Source organism: Tympanuchus pallidicinctus, unplaced genomic scaffold (genome assembly GCF_026119805.1).
Source record: "Tympanuchus pallidicinctus isolate F22 unplaced genomic scaffold, pur_lepc_1.0 scaffold9, whole genome shotgun sequence".
NCBI classification, from domain to species: domain Eukaryota; kingdom Metazoa; phylum Chordata; class Aves; order Galliformes; family Phasianidae; genus Tympanuchus; species Tympanuchus pallidicinctus.
In genome coordinates, this window is record NW_026294813.1 from 22,736,143 (window position 1) to 22,752,159 (window position 16,017).

Below are 16,017 nucleotides of genomic sequence, written 5' to 3' on the forward strand. Positions count from 1 at the left end.
AACTACTCATCACAACTCCCACAGGAAGGTGTCCTATTACATGGGCTTGCTGGAGAAAAAAACAGGTTTTGGAAAGAGCATCTCCAAAAAGTTGCAGCAACTTAAAAGCTTCATTTTCATCGGTTCATGCTTTGGAGTAAGAACAGATCAGAGAATCAAGGAATCGCAGAACAGTTCGAGTTGGAAGGGCCATCAGGCCCCACTCCCTGCAGTGCACAGGGACACCCACAGCTCCAGCAGTGCTCAGAGCCCATCTGCTGCCCCCAGGAATGGGGCATCATCACCTCTCCGGGCAACCGCCGCCTCCCTGCCCTTCTTGTAAAGAACTCCTTCCTCATTTGCAGTATAAATCTCCTTTTTTTTTAGTCTGAAATCGTTTCATCTTGTCCTATCAGACACAAACCTTGTGTGTTCTTGAATGACATAATTGCCTGCCTGTAGGGGTTCGGGGTGTCCGGAGCATCGGTCAGGTTGGCCAGGACCAGCAGCAGCAGCAGGCTCTGGTTAGCCAGTGGGGAGCACTGCTCCAGCTGCGGTGTTGCCTTACTCCCCACTCCGCCCAAGGTGAAGACTGTCCACAGGCCAGCTGCAGAGAAAAGGCACAAAGGGGAATCCAATTAGACAGCAGAATGCACGCTCTTATTTTAATGAAGAATGCCCCTTTGGAGAGAACAGAATTATCTAACACGCAGCGATGTGGAAAAGGAGAAGAGCAATTCACCTCTGCACAGCATGAAGACACAATTACTAAAAACGAGATTTTCACAAGGAACACGAGAAAATTAAGCCATAGGAAGATAAGAAAAAGCCTGCAGAAAGGAAACGAAGGGTGAACATGAAACAAAGAGCAGACATTGGCTGAAGGATCCCTCCTAATTCTAATGTATTGAGAGAGAACAAGGAGCTCGTACACAGACACTTGAACAAACTGAGGCACAGCAAAGTAACAAAAGCCAATACTGCTTCAGCAACCAGAGTCCAGTAGAAAATATCACTGCTGCTTATTAGATGTGGGTAGACAATGTAACAGCAAATAATAAGCTTCTTGGGGACAAAAACAACCAAAACCATCATCAACAGCAATTTGAACCGATCATCTCACAGCAGCTCTGTTATTTGCTCCCAACTGCAGTAACAATGCATACTAGAATGTTCTCCATTTTCTGTAGATAAGCATTCTCATCTCTAAATGCCTGCTGAGCACTGAATAGCTCTGAATGTACCTTGAAAATTTGAGGCAGATTCTGATCATTACATCAAATGAACAGAGCTTTAGTAAAGTAATTATACACACACAGTATACAGCACAGTCAGAAGAAACTCAGCTTCAAAATCCTTATTTTTAAATTCATGTCAGAGAGTCAAAGTTAGTAATAACATAATTTTTTAATGAAAGAAATGAAAATTAAGGAGGCCTAGTTTTCTGTATCGTTTCTAATTTAGTTCAGTATTCTAATACGACAGTTTTGAATTGCAGAGGACAAAAACTTGCAAGCTACTGGCATGCAAAGCATACACATAGCATTGTCAATTAACAGAGTTCTCAGCCCTACAAAGTTTTGGAAGTCAAACCAGAATTTTCTTCAAACATAATCATACGGTCAGGTTTTGTAATAACCAACATTCCCTCCATCAGCACTGTGGCAATGCAATTAGTGCCACGTCAAAGCAACAAATGACATTCAGCGCTGAGCAGCTTAAGGACTTCTTGCAATAAAAAATGCGATGATTAGAATCTCCATAGCAAAACTTTCATGTTCCTTTAATAATTTGTTATCAGTGTGTTTGCGATCTACTGTTCTCAAATCAGAATACAGTCACTGACCATCAAGCTGGCTTTCCAAGTAAATGGGTTATAGAATCGTTAAGGTTGGAGAAGACCTTTAAGCTCACCAAGTCCAACGCCCACCCAGCCCACCATGCCCAATGAGCATGTGCCACATCTCCACGGGTCTGGAACAGCTCCAGGGATGGGAACTCCACCACTGCCATCACTACACCTTTCCTCAACATTTAAGTAAAGAGAGACGTGGTCCAAGTATTGGTTAGTAACTTGAGTCTTCCATCAGAGAGAATGAGCTAATTACATCCTCGAGGAATTAATTCACACACTGATGCACGACCCAGGTGACCTCATGGAGTTCTGCCTCTTGCTGGCAAGGGCATTCCTCCAGAAAAATCAGTCCCATGCTAGCGGGTCCATAACGTTCACTTCAGCTCCAAGATGTAATGTCAAACTGGGTGCTATGTGCTGGTTGGTGCCCCCAGGGTTAGTAAGGAAAGCAGTGCTTTTGTTCATGACCACTGCATTATTTTGCTAAACAAAGTGTTGGGAAGAGATATGTCACAGCCAATGTTTTCCATTTTATTCTCTATGTTCCCAGTGGCTAAGATAAGCCACAATTCTAAGCATTAAACAACCAGACTGTGAAAAGGGCGGAAGGGTGCAGACTACCCACCACAGCATGATGATCCAACCTGCTTCTGAAGCTCTGCAAACACTAAGAAAGCACCACGCTTCCAAAAACAGCCCTTCTCATGTCAGTTACAGCCCTGATGAAGTTAGCAGTCTTAAAACACTCTTCGATAGTTCTGTAGTTAGGGCACTTTTCATCCATACAATGTGTGTTTGCTGCGAAATATCTATTTTTAATTGCCATTCTCTAACATAACTTTGTTTACTCATTTCCACACGCAATCACACTATCAAATTATTATTATTTTTTTAATCAGTTAAAGCAATATAAACATTTTGCCAATTATCTCCGGACAAAAAAAAAAACAACAACAACAATGGAACTTGGAACATATTGTTTCTTGCTTTAAAACCAGAATGAGCAGATCCATTTTCCCCTCCTGTTCCACACAACTGCACCCCACAACTGTTTCCTTTCTCATACTGTTCTGCATAAGGCACAGCAAGTGCAGCAAACAGTAGTGGTCCATTACTTCAGATGGCACCAAATTTTCACTAAATTACTTGCTAGAGCAACAAGATTGCAATGGTGAGCTCTTCTAAGTCCTAGAATCATCTCCTACCTTCAAAGCTGTCTAATGTCATTTCACATCGTTCAGCCGTAGATATTTCCATCTGTTTCAAACTAAAATAAACAGAAACCTCACTTTAAGAGCAAAGCACATTTCTTTGCAATAGAGAATCTGAAGTCTGCTCTAGGATGGCAAGAAACATTGTTGAGAGCCATGGAAACAACACCAGACTTGTAATTGAGTTTGACAGCCTGCGGAACAACATTAATGGCAAAATGAAGCAATGACACATTCATCTAAAAGGAACTGTCTTTCACCAGACCACTTTTTAATGTAAGCAGAATGAGGCAGAAATCACAGCCTAACACTCTGGTCTCTGGTAGACAAAAGCAAAGAGAAACGGGTGAGTTCATAGCTGTACCTACTCAAACAAGTTCATGAGGAGACTAAAATTTTAGCAGCTTGCTTTTAAAAGTTGAGGTTTTATTTTTTATAATAAGAGCTGCAAAATGCAATTATATTCATTAAACACATCACAATCCCGCAAATGAACTTTATTGCTCTTGGACCTATTTAGTTGAGTGCCACGTTTCATTCACAAAGACTTCTCCACGAGCAGCCCTACAAGCACGGGATTAAGGCAGTATCCCTGGGCCATCCTGAAGAATGAAAAGAAAGAAGGAAGACTTCAAATAGATATGAAGTTTCCAAAGATCTTCTTGAACTCTTTTTGCCATTTTAAGCTTTCCAAAGTTACAACCCGCTCTCTTGTTCTAAAACGGGATGAGCAAGCACAGGAAGACAAAAAAATATTGGGTAGACAAGGCTACAGAAGCTGGTAAAAAAAAATGAAAATGAAAACCAGACAGAAAACCCAACCACAAAAAGCACCATGCAGAACAGAACCGGATGCCCCATCCCTGGAGGTGCTCAAGGCCAGGCTGGGGTTGGATGGGGCTCCGGGCAACCTGCTCTGGTGGGAGGTTGGAACTGGGGACTTCCAACCCAAGCCATTCAGTGGTTCTCACTAACCCCATGTTTTAGTAATTCTCAAATTAAGCTAGCTCCATGCCTTGCTTCTCCATTTATGGAACTGTCGGCATACAGAAAATTAATTGTTCAATGTTACAACATAGGACAGCACTAAATTACTCAGATAATGAAGAACTAAGGCACAAGTGATTTTCTCTACTTCTGCTTGATAGCATCATGTGATTCCTCCACCACAACCAGCAAATCAAGAACTATCCAAAACTATTACCATTAAGACTATTATAATAACAATAATATTTGTATTATGACCAAGAGCAGCTCTGGGAACTTGAGAAGCCTTTTTTTTTCCTTTTTTTTTTTTAGTGCTTACGATGTGTCACATTGCACAAGTCAATCCAATGCTTCTCACGCTGTGGTGAGATGAACGCTTTCTGGTGGCCCACGGAGAGCTGGCAGCTCACGTTGTGCTGGCTCTCCTCCTGGTTTCCAGCTGCTACATTGTGTTAGAAGAAAACTAAAAATACATCAATACTTTTCCTCCAATTACTTTTCCATGTAAGCCATTTCTCAAGTTGCCACGGGGAAGTTATGTAATAACAAATGGGAGAGGAAAAAGCGACCCATTGAATCAGATGGGAGAGGCTGGAGCAGTGAGGCAAATGCTGCTTGAAGATGGAGTTCATATTATGCCCCAAGTCAAAGTCGCGCTGTGTTTTAGGATCACATCTTCAAACAGGTTGGTCTTAACAAGCTTAAAACTGCTAATTGTGAGGAGCACCAAGTATACTAAATAACCACCAGAACCGCAGCTACACTGCTTTTAAAGAAGCCCCACTGCAAGTTTTTGGACTCAGTACAGTAAGGAAGTAACAAAGTTGAAATAAAAGAAATGTGGAACTGTTTTTATGTGGTTAATGAGCTTGCACATGAAGTATTTCATTCCTAAGCAAGATTAAGCTCACTGGAACAAAGACGCTGGCGTGTACACAACCAGCAAGCCCAGACTGAAGAAACCAACCTAGTCACACTACACTTCAAGGGAATGCTGTAAGTTATTCTCCTCCCATCAAATCGTTGTAAGAGAATCAATACGGCTGGCTTCTCAAGGAGACAAGCCTTTCTTGTCCTCAGTGCCAAGAAAAGCAGGAGGCAGTGACTTCTGCAACAGAAATTCTGCTGCTGCCCTACTCCTGACCACCACCCTCCATGCACACAGCCCAGCTCTGTGGTGGTTCGGGATGCATCCCAGTGACACTTGCCATAGAGCCCCCACTTGCTCAGTCTGCCAATAAACTCCCTCTGAAAGCTGCATGGTTACCAAGAAGCACAAACGTGTCCATGGAGCCTGAAGCTGTGATGTCATTAGCACATTTTGGAAGCCGTTTTTCAGGAAATGAATCACGGAAGCAAGACAAATGAGTAGATGGATTGGGTAACTGTGTTCATTCCCTACCGGTGCTCAAGTGTTCCCTCAGTACATTCTGTTATTCTAACCAGCCTAATACTGAGGGCAAGTAATGGAGCTTGAACCACATCCTTTGGGAAGAGTGTTCCATAATCTAATAAGCCTCACTGTTAAATTTTTTTCCCCAGTGCTCCTCCTCATCATTCCTTGGTTCAACCTCTCTTCTTTATTTCTGTTAGTGGATGCTTCTACGTACTACCATAGAATATTTCTTTCCCAGTTCAGTCTTATCTGTCACAAATAAAAGGTACAGTCATCTGCCTCCTTTGTTGCCTGGCTAAATTATACACAAAGGTTTTTCTTCCATTTCTTTCAGTTTTTCCTATGTTGCTTCCTGTGATTAATTCCACCTCTGGCCCTCTGCATGACCTCTCCAGCGTCATTGTGTTGAAAAAGGTCATAACGCTCAACTGCACACATTTAAACACATTCTTCATTCTCTGCAAAAAAAAAAAAAAATGTTTATTTCATTTTAAAATATATATTTTCTTACATATCAGTAGATCTGAGTTCTCTTACTGTGACACCTAAAACAGCCCTATTTGCCATCAGACTGTTAAGTTCTACGTGCTGAAGTGCAAAACACAAAGACTTCCCCTGGAGTTTGGAGCTCAGTCACAGTGCTGCACTACTGTTCAAGCTTCTGACACCACGGAATGTGTACAGACACTGAAAAACATGGTTTCATCTGAAAAACAATGGAAGCTTTTATGAACCAAGTCAACAACTTCACACTGCCTCAACTGTGCATTTAAGATTTTCAGATGTCCACCCTTCCTGCTTGCACACAGACAATGAGGAAGGGAATAGCTTTGCTGGCTAGAAATGACATTTCTGGTATCTATAACACAAACTGGAAAACGAGACGAGAAGGAACTGATGCCAATCGATGGCTGACAGTTGGCCTAGATGATCTCAGTGGTCATTTCCAACCCCAATGACTCAGGAGACCTACCCAAACTAACAGATACCTTGAGGAACCAACAAATAAACTACACACAATGTTTCTGAAACAAAAGGCTGAAAAGTAGCTAAATGAAGTTGGAAATCAATGCAATCACTTCAAACAGTACACTCAAAAAAACCCAAACTCTACAAAAAGCAAACAAGGAAGGAAATCTTCATGCATTTTCATTAATTTTGCTGAACTAGGAGCCACAGGTCCAATTTCTTTTGAGTCCTATCTGTTTCACAGCAATAGCAGAATGAAAAATTCTCAGAACAGAGAGGTGGATGTTGGAGCCTCAGTCACTGCTCAGCTCATGGGTAGGAGCAACTGCACCAGCTCCTCCAGACCCAGGTAACACTTCTGCAATGGAAAGGTATTTCTGCTGCCTATTTGAAAACTGTCCTGTATTCCTGAAGCTGCACCGTGACTGCAAAAGAGAAAAAGATTAAGGCATTAGGGTATTAGACAAGAACACAATACCATGGTATTATAACTATTTAAAAGATAGGAAACCGAGTGCAAGCTAGAAAAGGGTGTGAGGGAGGAAAATGTATGAGAAATGTGGGAAAAACAGCAATCCACCCAGCACTGGATTCAATTTTACAACTGTCTGACTCAATCAGCTATCAGCCTCGAGACAGCAGACCTCAAGCCAAAAACAAAGTCCTGCAGTGAGACGTTAAAAAGGAGTTGTTGGTTGAGTCTATTTTAAATAGAAATCTCATCTGGCTTCTACCCAGCCCTCGTGCTTTGTTGTTGTGGTTTGGTCAGAGCAGGAGGGAGCACCATGAATGTATGCGATCCCATTGGCAAAGCAGTGAACATTTCTGTCAACATAATCAGACAAAACTGGGGACAGGAACAAGCATGGGAATGCGTTCAAAAAATATCCTGGCAAAATGCAAGCAGGGTTTATTTGCAGCATTGGTTGTGACAACAAAGCGATCAAGCTAAATCCAGTGAAACAAATACCAGCAGGACTAAGCTGATACCTCAAGGAAACCACATTCAGAAGACAAAAAAGAGTTTTAAAAGCTGAGCAGAAAGGAAGAGCATTTTTCAGAGCAGAAGACCGTGGGCTGGAAGTGATATTGTGAAGTTCTTGACTCAGCTCCTGCTCCAGGCATGGGCAGCAGTGGGGTCACACCGTGCTGCCTCATCCAATGGAGCCTTGGAAACATATGGGGATGGAGATGGCACAACTTGTCTTGGAAGCCTGCTCAGCTGGCCTCACAGTCCCAGACATAAATATTTCCATAGGATCACACAATCTTTTATTTTCTTTTCAAATTCTTCATCTATAAAACGGGAAAAAAAAAAGATCCTCCTCCAATCCTACGTGTGTGCTTAAAATACAATTAAGGGAGAAGGCAGGCAAAATACACTGAGCTTTCAGAACTCCACGATCAATTTTTCAGAAAGAAAAATTACTTGTAGTGACAATGATATCTGATCCTGTAATTCCACATTCATTCCTACCCCCCTACCCACAACGGATCTGAGAGCCAGATGCACAGCATTGCTGGGGAAATGTTTTTAAGGTGTCTACACGCTCAGAGAGGAGGTATTTTAATTCAACAAGAATAGCTCTAAACCTAGTGGCATTTTCAAGTAACGATCTTGGTATAACAAAGTATGAGCCATAAGAACACGTGGAGCTGCTGACTGCCAGACATGTCTGCAGCTTTGATTGCTATTTACAGGAGGGCTGCAGCCAAACGTTCCAAAATAGCTCCTAGCTTACTGCAGAATCCTCTCTGCATTTATCCTGATAACCTTGTCCTCAAATTATTTTTGTTTACTGTGCACTCATAGCACTGCAGGTATTTGTTATCACAAATCCATGCACACCTTGATTCAACTCTTGATAAGAGATGGGAGAACTCTTTTAAAGCCCACCTAGCAACAGAGAGATCCGTCAGACCATACTCTGCAAACACATACATTCTGTCCAAGCACAAGGGCTTCTCCTATAGGTAATTTGTTGTTTTCCAAGCAAATGTGCTCTGCAGGACTTTAAGCACAACTTGAGTCTTAACTTGAAAAAAATGTGATGCTCTGTTACTGCAACAAGCAGTGACAAAAGCTGCAACGCTTCTCACTCTCCTACTGCAGTGATGATTTGCTTCAATCGTGAACCACAAAATGCACACAAGTTCCTATGGTGACACACATGTTCACAATTTTAGGAAACTGCAAAAATTAGGGTTGCCCATGCTGTGCTTCACTTCACTTCTATTGGTTACACAGATGATAGCAGCACTTGGAGGCATCATTTTTTTCTGTCTTAGCTGCTAAAATACTAAAATAGGAACACTCAATTTGCCCTTTTGGCTGACAATCTTTATTTCAGGGATTCTTGGATTTCTTGGATAAATTCTACTAATTAGGATATCACAAATTACCTAATGGTTTTTATAGAATTACAGATTCATTAAGGCTGGAAAAGCCCCGCAAGATCCCCAAGCCCAACCCCAGCCCACCCCACCATGCCCAATGACCACATCCTTCAGTGCCACATCTTCACAGCTCTTGAACACCCCCACGAATGGGGACTCTTCCACCTCCCAAGGCAGCCTGTGCCAATGCAGCACCACTCTTTGGAGAAAAATTGTTCCTAACATCCAACCTGAACCTTCCATCGCACATCTTCGTCTTTCCATTCCCTTGCTGACAAATCCAACAAGGACTGGCCCTGCTAGTCCCAGCTTTGTGAGGATGCACCTCTATCCCCATTTAAAGTTTTTATCATTCCTCCTATTCTGTCCTCTCCAACCTCTTCATGCCCTGCTTGCTCCTTGAAATGAATGCCTGCTTGCTCCTTTCCCAGTCTATTGCACATACGTCAGGTAAGGATCTGGAACTCCTGTTTCTTATCCCAAACAAAACAGAAGAGCAAGAGCTGGCACAGCAAAGCCATCACGGATGTGCTGCTCCCCTGCCAAGACAGCATTTCACTCCTCCAAACTTCTGCTCCACACTACCTGCTGCACCATGGAGGACAAGGTCCCCAAGTGTTCATTCTCCTGCTTCACACTGTGGCATCCAGAAGAACTGCAGGAAACATCCCTTTGAGCTTCTCCTGGAACAAGCTCAGCCCTCACCAGGTACTGAATCCCAAACCCTGTGGCACACTTCATCCAAACTCCACACTCAGACCACTCTGCTGCCAGCCTTTACACAAATTCCTGCTTGATGCATACATACAGCAATAAGGAACCTTGCAGCATAGCCTGATTTAGTCAATTTTAACAGGGATGGCGAATGGTACAACTTTATCCATGGGGTTGCTCTCCTAAGCCCCCTCCCAAATCTCGAGAGCCCGTTCCAAGGCATGAAGGCTTTCAACTCCTCAATAAAACAGATGTAAGAATTCAGCATTGGTTAAGGAACATTTTTCCCTAACCTCATTCTCAGAAACAGAAGAACTGTTTTCAATCAAAGCAGTGTCAAGAAATAAAAAATAAAAAAAATAAAAAAAAAATCAGCCTAGGGAAGATGCTCAGCATGAAAAGTTTCATCACAAACAACTGATGGTTGTAAAAAATTAGGAGCGATTGAAAATTGGATTTCACTGCAGAAAGTGCTATGTAGGCCTATGTAGCAATAACAACCATGTGAAAACGTTATCAAAATGGTACTTTTAATGAGCAAGCACTGAGAAAAATAGCTACCCTGAAGAACATTCCCTTAAAGCAAGTGTTTTAAGGGGAGTGGTGGAGTCCCATCCCTGGGAGTGATCAAGAACTGTGGAGATGTGGCACTTGGGGACGTGGTCAGTGTGCATGGAGGGGTGGGTTGGGAGTGGACTTGGTGACCTTTCAGGGCATTTCCAACCTGAACGATTCAATGATTCTACGACTCTGTACTCTCTAGCACGATATACACACGGATGTGCATTCAGCCCAGTGTAACAAGTCACATTTCAAGGTACTTCAACTCATTTCTACTGTGCATGGTCAGTTCAGAAAAGTTTCATCTTCCATACCCAAGAATTATTAGCGTGGAGCAAGAGATTTCCTCAGGCTTTTCCTATTCATAGAGATTTCATACTAGTGCCAAACCATAAACAGGGAAGTGTTTGGTCTTTGGGAATGCCATTAGGAAAGACCAAGAACCATCTGCAACTGACTCCTGCGCCCACAATTGGTCTGTGCTAATGTGAGAAAGTGAAGGAACTGATATAACTTCTGTACATAACTTCAAATATACTGTATTTATCATTTTGCAGAAGACTAACCTAGGCAATAAAAGGCTGCCTGAGCAGCAGCACTGTCCTTGAGAGCCAACGGCACACAAAGGCTTTATCTATGTATTATAAATCTGTCTGAAACTGGTTTTGTGAAGTGGGAATCCTACACAAGTTATCAAATGCAGTCAGTGTGTTTTACTAACCTTGAAGCAAGGCTAACCGTTAAACCGCAGGGATAAGTATCAGCACACCGGAATTTTGCTCCAAGTTGTAATGTCAACTCATTGGGTAATTTTAGTCAAGCTGCAAGCATGTTATTTCCTTTATTTGTGAAATCCGTTAAAAAAAAAAATGCAAAAATGAAAGAACTCTGGTTAACAAGAGTATTTACCTCTCTGTGCCCTTGGCCTGAACAAACTCCACTTGCTCTTGTTGTGAGAGTGGACAATACCCATCAATCAGCTCCCTCCAACCCAGCCAGCAAGGTATAGGGCACAGGAAGAATGCCAGTGGTGTCACCAACTCTACTCAGAACCAAAGCTTCCTGTAGAAGCAAGGAGTGAAACATTTCCACTCTGCATATAAATACATTGAAAGATAGATCATTTATTGGCATTATAATGAGAATGCCAATTGGTGAGTGCACTCTTGTAAATCCAAATTAACCAGGCTTAATGCAGAACTCAGCAGTGAGTTACACAGATAACCCTGAAGCCAAAACAAAAATCCTGCAAGCCAAAATACCTTTGCATATTTTCCAGCAATACTTTTGTATCAGTACATACCTACATTTATATTTCTTTTTTTTTTTTTTTACATTCATTATATCTATGTGTCATATATCCTTTACATGGTATTCACACAAAAGTTACTCCGATATAAAACTTATACATATCTTTCTATTAACTAGCTATCACACAGAATCACAGAATTGCAGGGGTTGGAAGGGACCTCTAGAGATCATCGAGACCAACTCCCCTACCAAGGCAGGTTCCCTACACCAGGTCGCACAGGTAGGCGTCCAGGTGAGACTTGAACATCTCCAGAGAAGGAGACTCCACAACCTATGTTGAATTAGCTCCACAAAGCAATGTTGATATCTGCCTTATATCCTCCTTTCACTATAAAATCATCTATTTATTGTGTATATAATAGATAATTTGGTATCATAAAAATGCATTAATGTATACAGTAGACAGCTATTGTTTTTTATATTGCGCGTTCTATTCACAAGTACATACATGGAATACCAGTAGGTATCAAACAACCAACTGTCGATGCTGTGGTGCCTAAACTCATTTTTGGTCAAATGAATTTGACCTGCATCTTCCTTCCAACGAACAGCCAACTGCTAAAACCTCCCCTAATTCTCATAGCGATGAGAGAAACCTTCGTTCAAGGTCATGAGCTGATCTTCCTCCTAGAAAAAGACCCCACCAAGAAGAGCAGGCAATTCTTCATGGAAGTTAATTAACTATAAAGTGCGCGGAGGGTTCCTCAACTTTCAAAGTATCTCACCAAAATGAAATTGATTTTGCTAGTTAGCAATATCACAGTTGACACTGCATGTACTCAAAAGATTAAGAACCAGATAAGAAAACAGGTTCAGCTCAAGAACTGCTTGCAGATGGCAGTATGATGCCACATCACCACATTCAGGGCTCAGAGCAGCTGTACATCAACTGTTGGAGGCCCCTACTGGATCAGACAGGTATGGTGACTCAGCTGCAGAGGAAAGAGGCTATTAAATGTAGTAAGATTTTTAATGATTTTCCAAATCGGGAAAGAAGGTATATAAACTTTGGCAAGTTCAGAGCTAAACCGTATCAAGTCAAGTAAAAAATAACACAGGAACAGTCTGCCAAATGTATGAAATTAACAGTAAGAGCTCTTTTTGAACAGTCTAAAGGAGACAACTCCTTAGAGAGACCAAGAGGTGATGGAGGTATTAAGAGAGCACTCCAACAAGATCACGCTCCAGCAGGTAAGCTAAATTTTTAAGATATGCTTTTTAGGTTCTCTTTTAAAAACTCAGCATCCACTTCAAGTACTGACTCTAAGCAATTTAAGTGGACTACAGAGCTTCAGCTGTACAACTGATGCAACGCACATGTTCACTTTTTGCTGTTCCCATTAACCTCATGCTGAGAATCCACCCTGTAGATATAACTGTATGTATGCCATGGCACGCCATGCTTCTGTTGACTGAGTTTATGCAGTGAGGAGAAGTATAAGCAGCTACAGAAACACCTGCCTGCACAATATGGAACTGATGCCATTACTGCAGCAAAAGCTCCAGTCCTACAATCAGCATCACGTTGTGCAAACATGCCTTCCATATTCAAGCAGGGTCTATAGACCTCATTAACTCATTTCTGAATTACCACTCGGTACAAGCCCAGCAGAGAAAAGCAAAACAAAACCTGGTACAACTTAATTAATGTTCCCTTAACCAAGCCCAGCATTGACATCTCAAAGGAATATGGGGATTAAAGGGCTCTAAAATACATTCAGAACGAATTTTAAAAGGAAGCATGCAATGAATAAGTGATGTCTCCAGCTTCCTACCTCCCACACTTCTCACATAGACATAACAGTTTGATGATAAGACACCCACAGGATGCTCGACTGTAACTTATGGATAGTGGACCACACTCAATCTAGCTGAAAGCACTTGGTATTCTAGCAGATTATAAAATCTCTTCCTATGCTTCTGGATAAAGGGACAATTTCCATAACAGACAGTGCACTTCATAAGGAGTTGTGTCTAGCATGACACCCACACCAACCAGATAGAGCTGTATGTTTTCATTTATGCAGTCATTATTTTACAAACTCTGCTCCCCAGGGAGGACAGTGACAGTGGTTCTGCACAACAAAGGCACTGATTTCTATCAAGGTGCAATAACTGCAACCATTTCAGGTTTCCAGCTTTCGCACTTGTTTCCAGTGTGCACCAATTCACTGTGAAAGCTCAATTTAAAATTGACTGCAAAGCTCTAAATATTTGCCAAAGCGAAGTTTGACACTGCTCATCCACTCCATGAACTGACTCCTGCAAAAATACTGGTACGATGCCAAAATGATGTACAGTATCTGTGCATGCCATGAGTTCTGGGACTGATGGCAGAGAGATAGAGGGGAGGACAGGGGAGGGTTCAAAATACGGAGGGAAAGAGATGCTGTCTGAATGACAGGAAGAGAAAAACTGACTGAGGAGGTAAAATTTTTCAATCCACAAACCGCAAAAACACACAAAAGTTCTTTCTTCTCCCAGTAAAAATACAGCAGAGTCAAATGGCAGAGATCAACATTCTCAGCAAGAACAACAATTCCATAGGAAGCTCCAAATTACATGGCAAAACATCGACCTGAGCTGACAAGCTACACGGACTATGTTTAAAACAATTTAATCCACTGATCTAGAAATTACTGACTAGATTCTAATTCTTCACAGATTGTTCAATGTATGTTTACCAAAACCATCATTTTGCGAGAGTTCTGTAAGTAGGCAGAGTGCAGAAATGGAGCAGAAAGGGTGTCAAAAGGGACAAGAGCCTTCCAGCCTGCCGTCGTTTTGCTCACATCACTGATGTACTTATTTAGTGAATTTACACAGTCCCAGGAGAGCCCGTGTTTAACATAATACACTTCCAATTCATGAAATAGCATTAGCAGAAATGGCACACGCACGCAGAGCAGCTGCACACAACGGTCTCCCTGCATTTGTTCATGTTAATGCTGCAATTAAAAAACGCAGTTGCACCACGGGCTGTCACCATGACTTGCTTTTGTGACTGCTGCAGAAGCTGGAAGCTGTTCATTTGAGAACAGCTCAACTTAGCAAAGCTTCAGAGTATTTTAGTGATAGAGAAACAAAAAGAGCTCAAAAAGAGGAAAAAAGAAATACATAAATCTTCAGTAATAGTTTATTCTAATCAATATGGCAATTATGATAACAACAAAAGTGCAGCGACAGCAGCCACTGCACATTAAAATTTAACAGAAGCATTAAAAAGAATGTTGGGCACGAGCAAGAACGTGGCTAATGAGCACATTTTCCATCTGTGCTAGGTCTATTTCAGGACAACTCTCTTAACTGCAAAAATGTAAAATTCTGCACTTTCAGTTGCATAAAATCTTTCATAATGAGCAGTTCCTTAACCTAGGTGACACAGAATTCCTGTCCAAGAGTAGCTGTTAAAAAACCAAAGGCTTTACAGCTCCTCTCCACCCCCCAGGCTGCTCTGATCTAGAAGCAGAAAACAGGACCCACAAGATTACATTTTACAGCAAATCCCTAATTAATGTTTAATAGAAATGACAGCACACACACACAAAAAAAATCTCCCCAAACTGGAAATTAAGTGAGAAATTCAAGGGAAAAAAAATCCACTAAAGATTTCTCCAAAACAATGCAAGATCATGCTTCAGGCTGTTGGTGAACACTATTCAGTGATCAAATTGTTATTCAGAATGGTTGGAATACCAATTTTCTCTAGAAGTTGCAGTTATGATGTCAGTTTTGATACTGGGAGCAGATGCTCCAGATGCTGTAAGATAGGGACCTTAGAAAACTGATGCTTCTGTGTGAAAATGTCAGTGGAAGAATACTTCGGTCCTTCTTGGTTGCAACAAATGATTCCACCCTCGTGGCTTTCTGCTGAGAGTCATCTGATTGCTTCCACCTGGTCTGGCAATAGGAAACCCATGGATAATCTCAGGTGAAGTCAGACTTTGTAGCCAGGGACTGCCATATGTATCCAAGCTTGGGGATGCGTCCACACCATGCCTTGGCTCCCCATGCTGTGAAATGGAAAAGCAGCCTTCCATGTAGCAGGATGAGGAGGGCTCAATCCCCTTGCCTAGCAAGCTTACAATTTCTCAAACAGGAATTCATTTAAAGAAGTTACATTTTTGTTTGAACATCTGATATCTTCAGTTCCTTGTCTTTGGAAACACAGGCCAACTGGCTGGTTGTCTTCATCTGATTATTACTAAAAGGAATTTTTAGGAGACTGCATGTGATCTAGCTGCAAGTAGCAGTTATCCCTATCCTGATCAGATGTTTGAATGTATGTTTGGGAACAAGCCTTCCTGCTGGAATTTAGTATACATTCCAAACTGGAACATACAGCTTCCTAGCAAGTCCTCTGGATAAAGAAAACACACCTGTGTTTAACAGAATACTTACAGATTTACAGCCACTGCTTCCTCTGTAGGAGACAATTTCCAACCCAAAGAATCTTTATTCCAGTGCAGGTGCTGTTGTATGTGCATACATGCAGTTATATAAACATTTTTGGGGTCTCAGAGGCACGATGCCAAATTGTCATCGTCTGTGACACCATGAACAGTACACTAATGTACCCTAGTACCCTTAAAGCTATTTCTTAATAATGAATTTAAGTATCTAGATATCAAGGAATG

At 41.7% G+C, this 16,017-nt stretch overlaps 1 protein-coding gene across 5 annotated transcripts in view; it reads right to left on the reverse strand.

Annotated features, from left to right (window-relative positions):
* DYM (dymeclin) overlaps nucleotides 1–16,017 on the reverse strand; it is a 150,073-nt gene that overhangs the window by 89,443 nt on the left and 44,613 nt on the right. For all 5 annotated transcript variants that reach the window (XM_052670060.1, XM_052670065.1, XM_052670061.1 and 2 more), the window contains one exon: nucleotides 404–586. In XM_052670060.1, coding sequence (XP_052526020.1) covers nucleotides 404–586 — 183 coding nt within the window. The remainder of the gene's footprint in view (nucleotides 1–403; nucleotides 587–16,017) is intronic.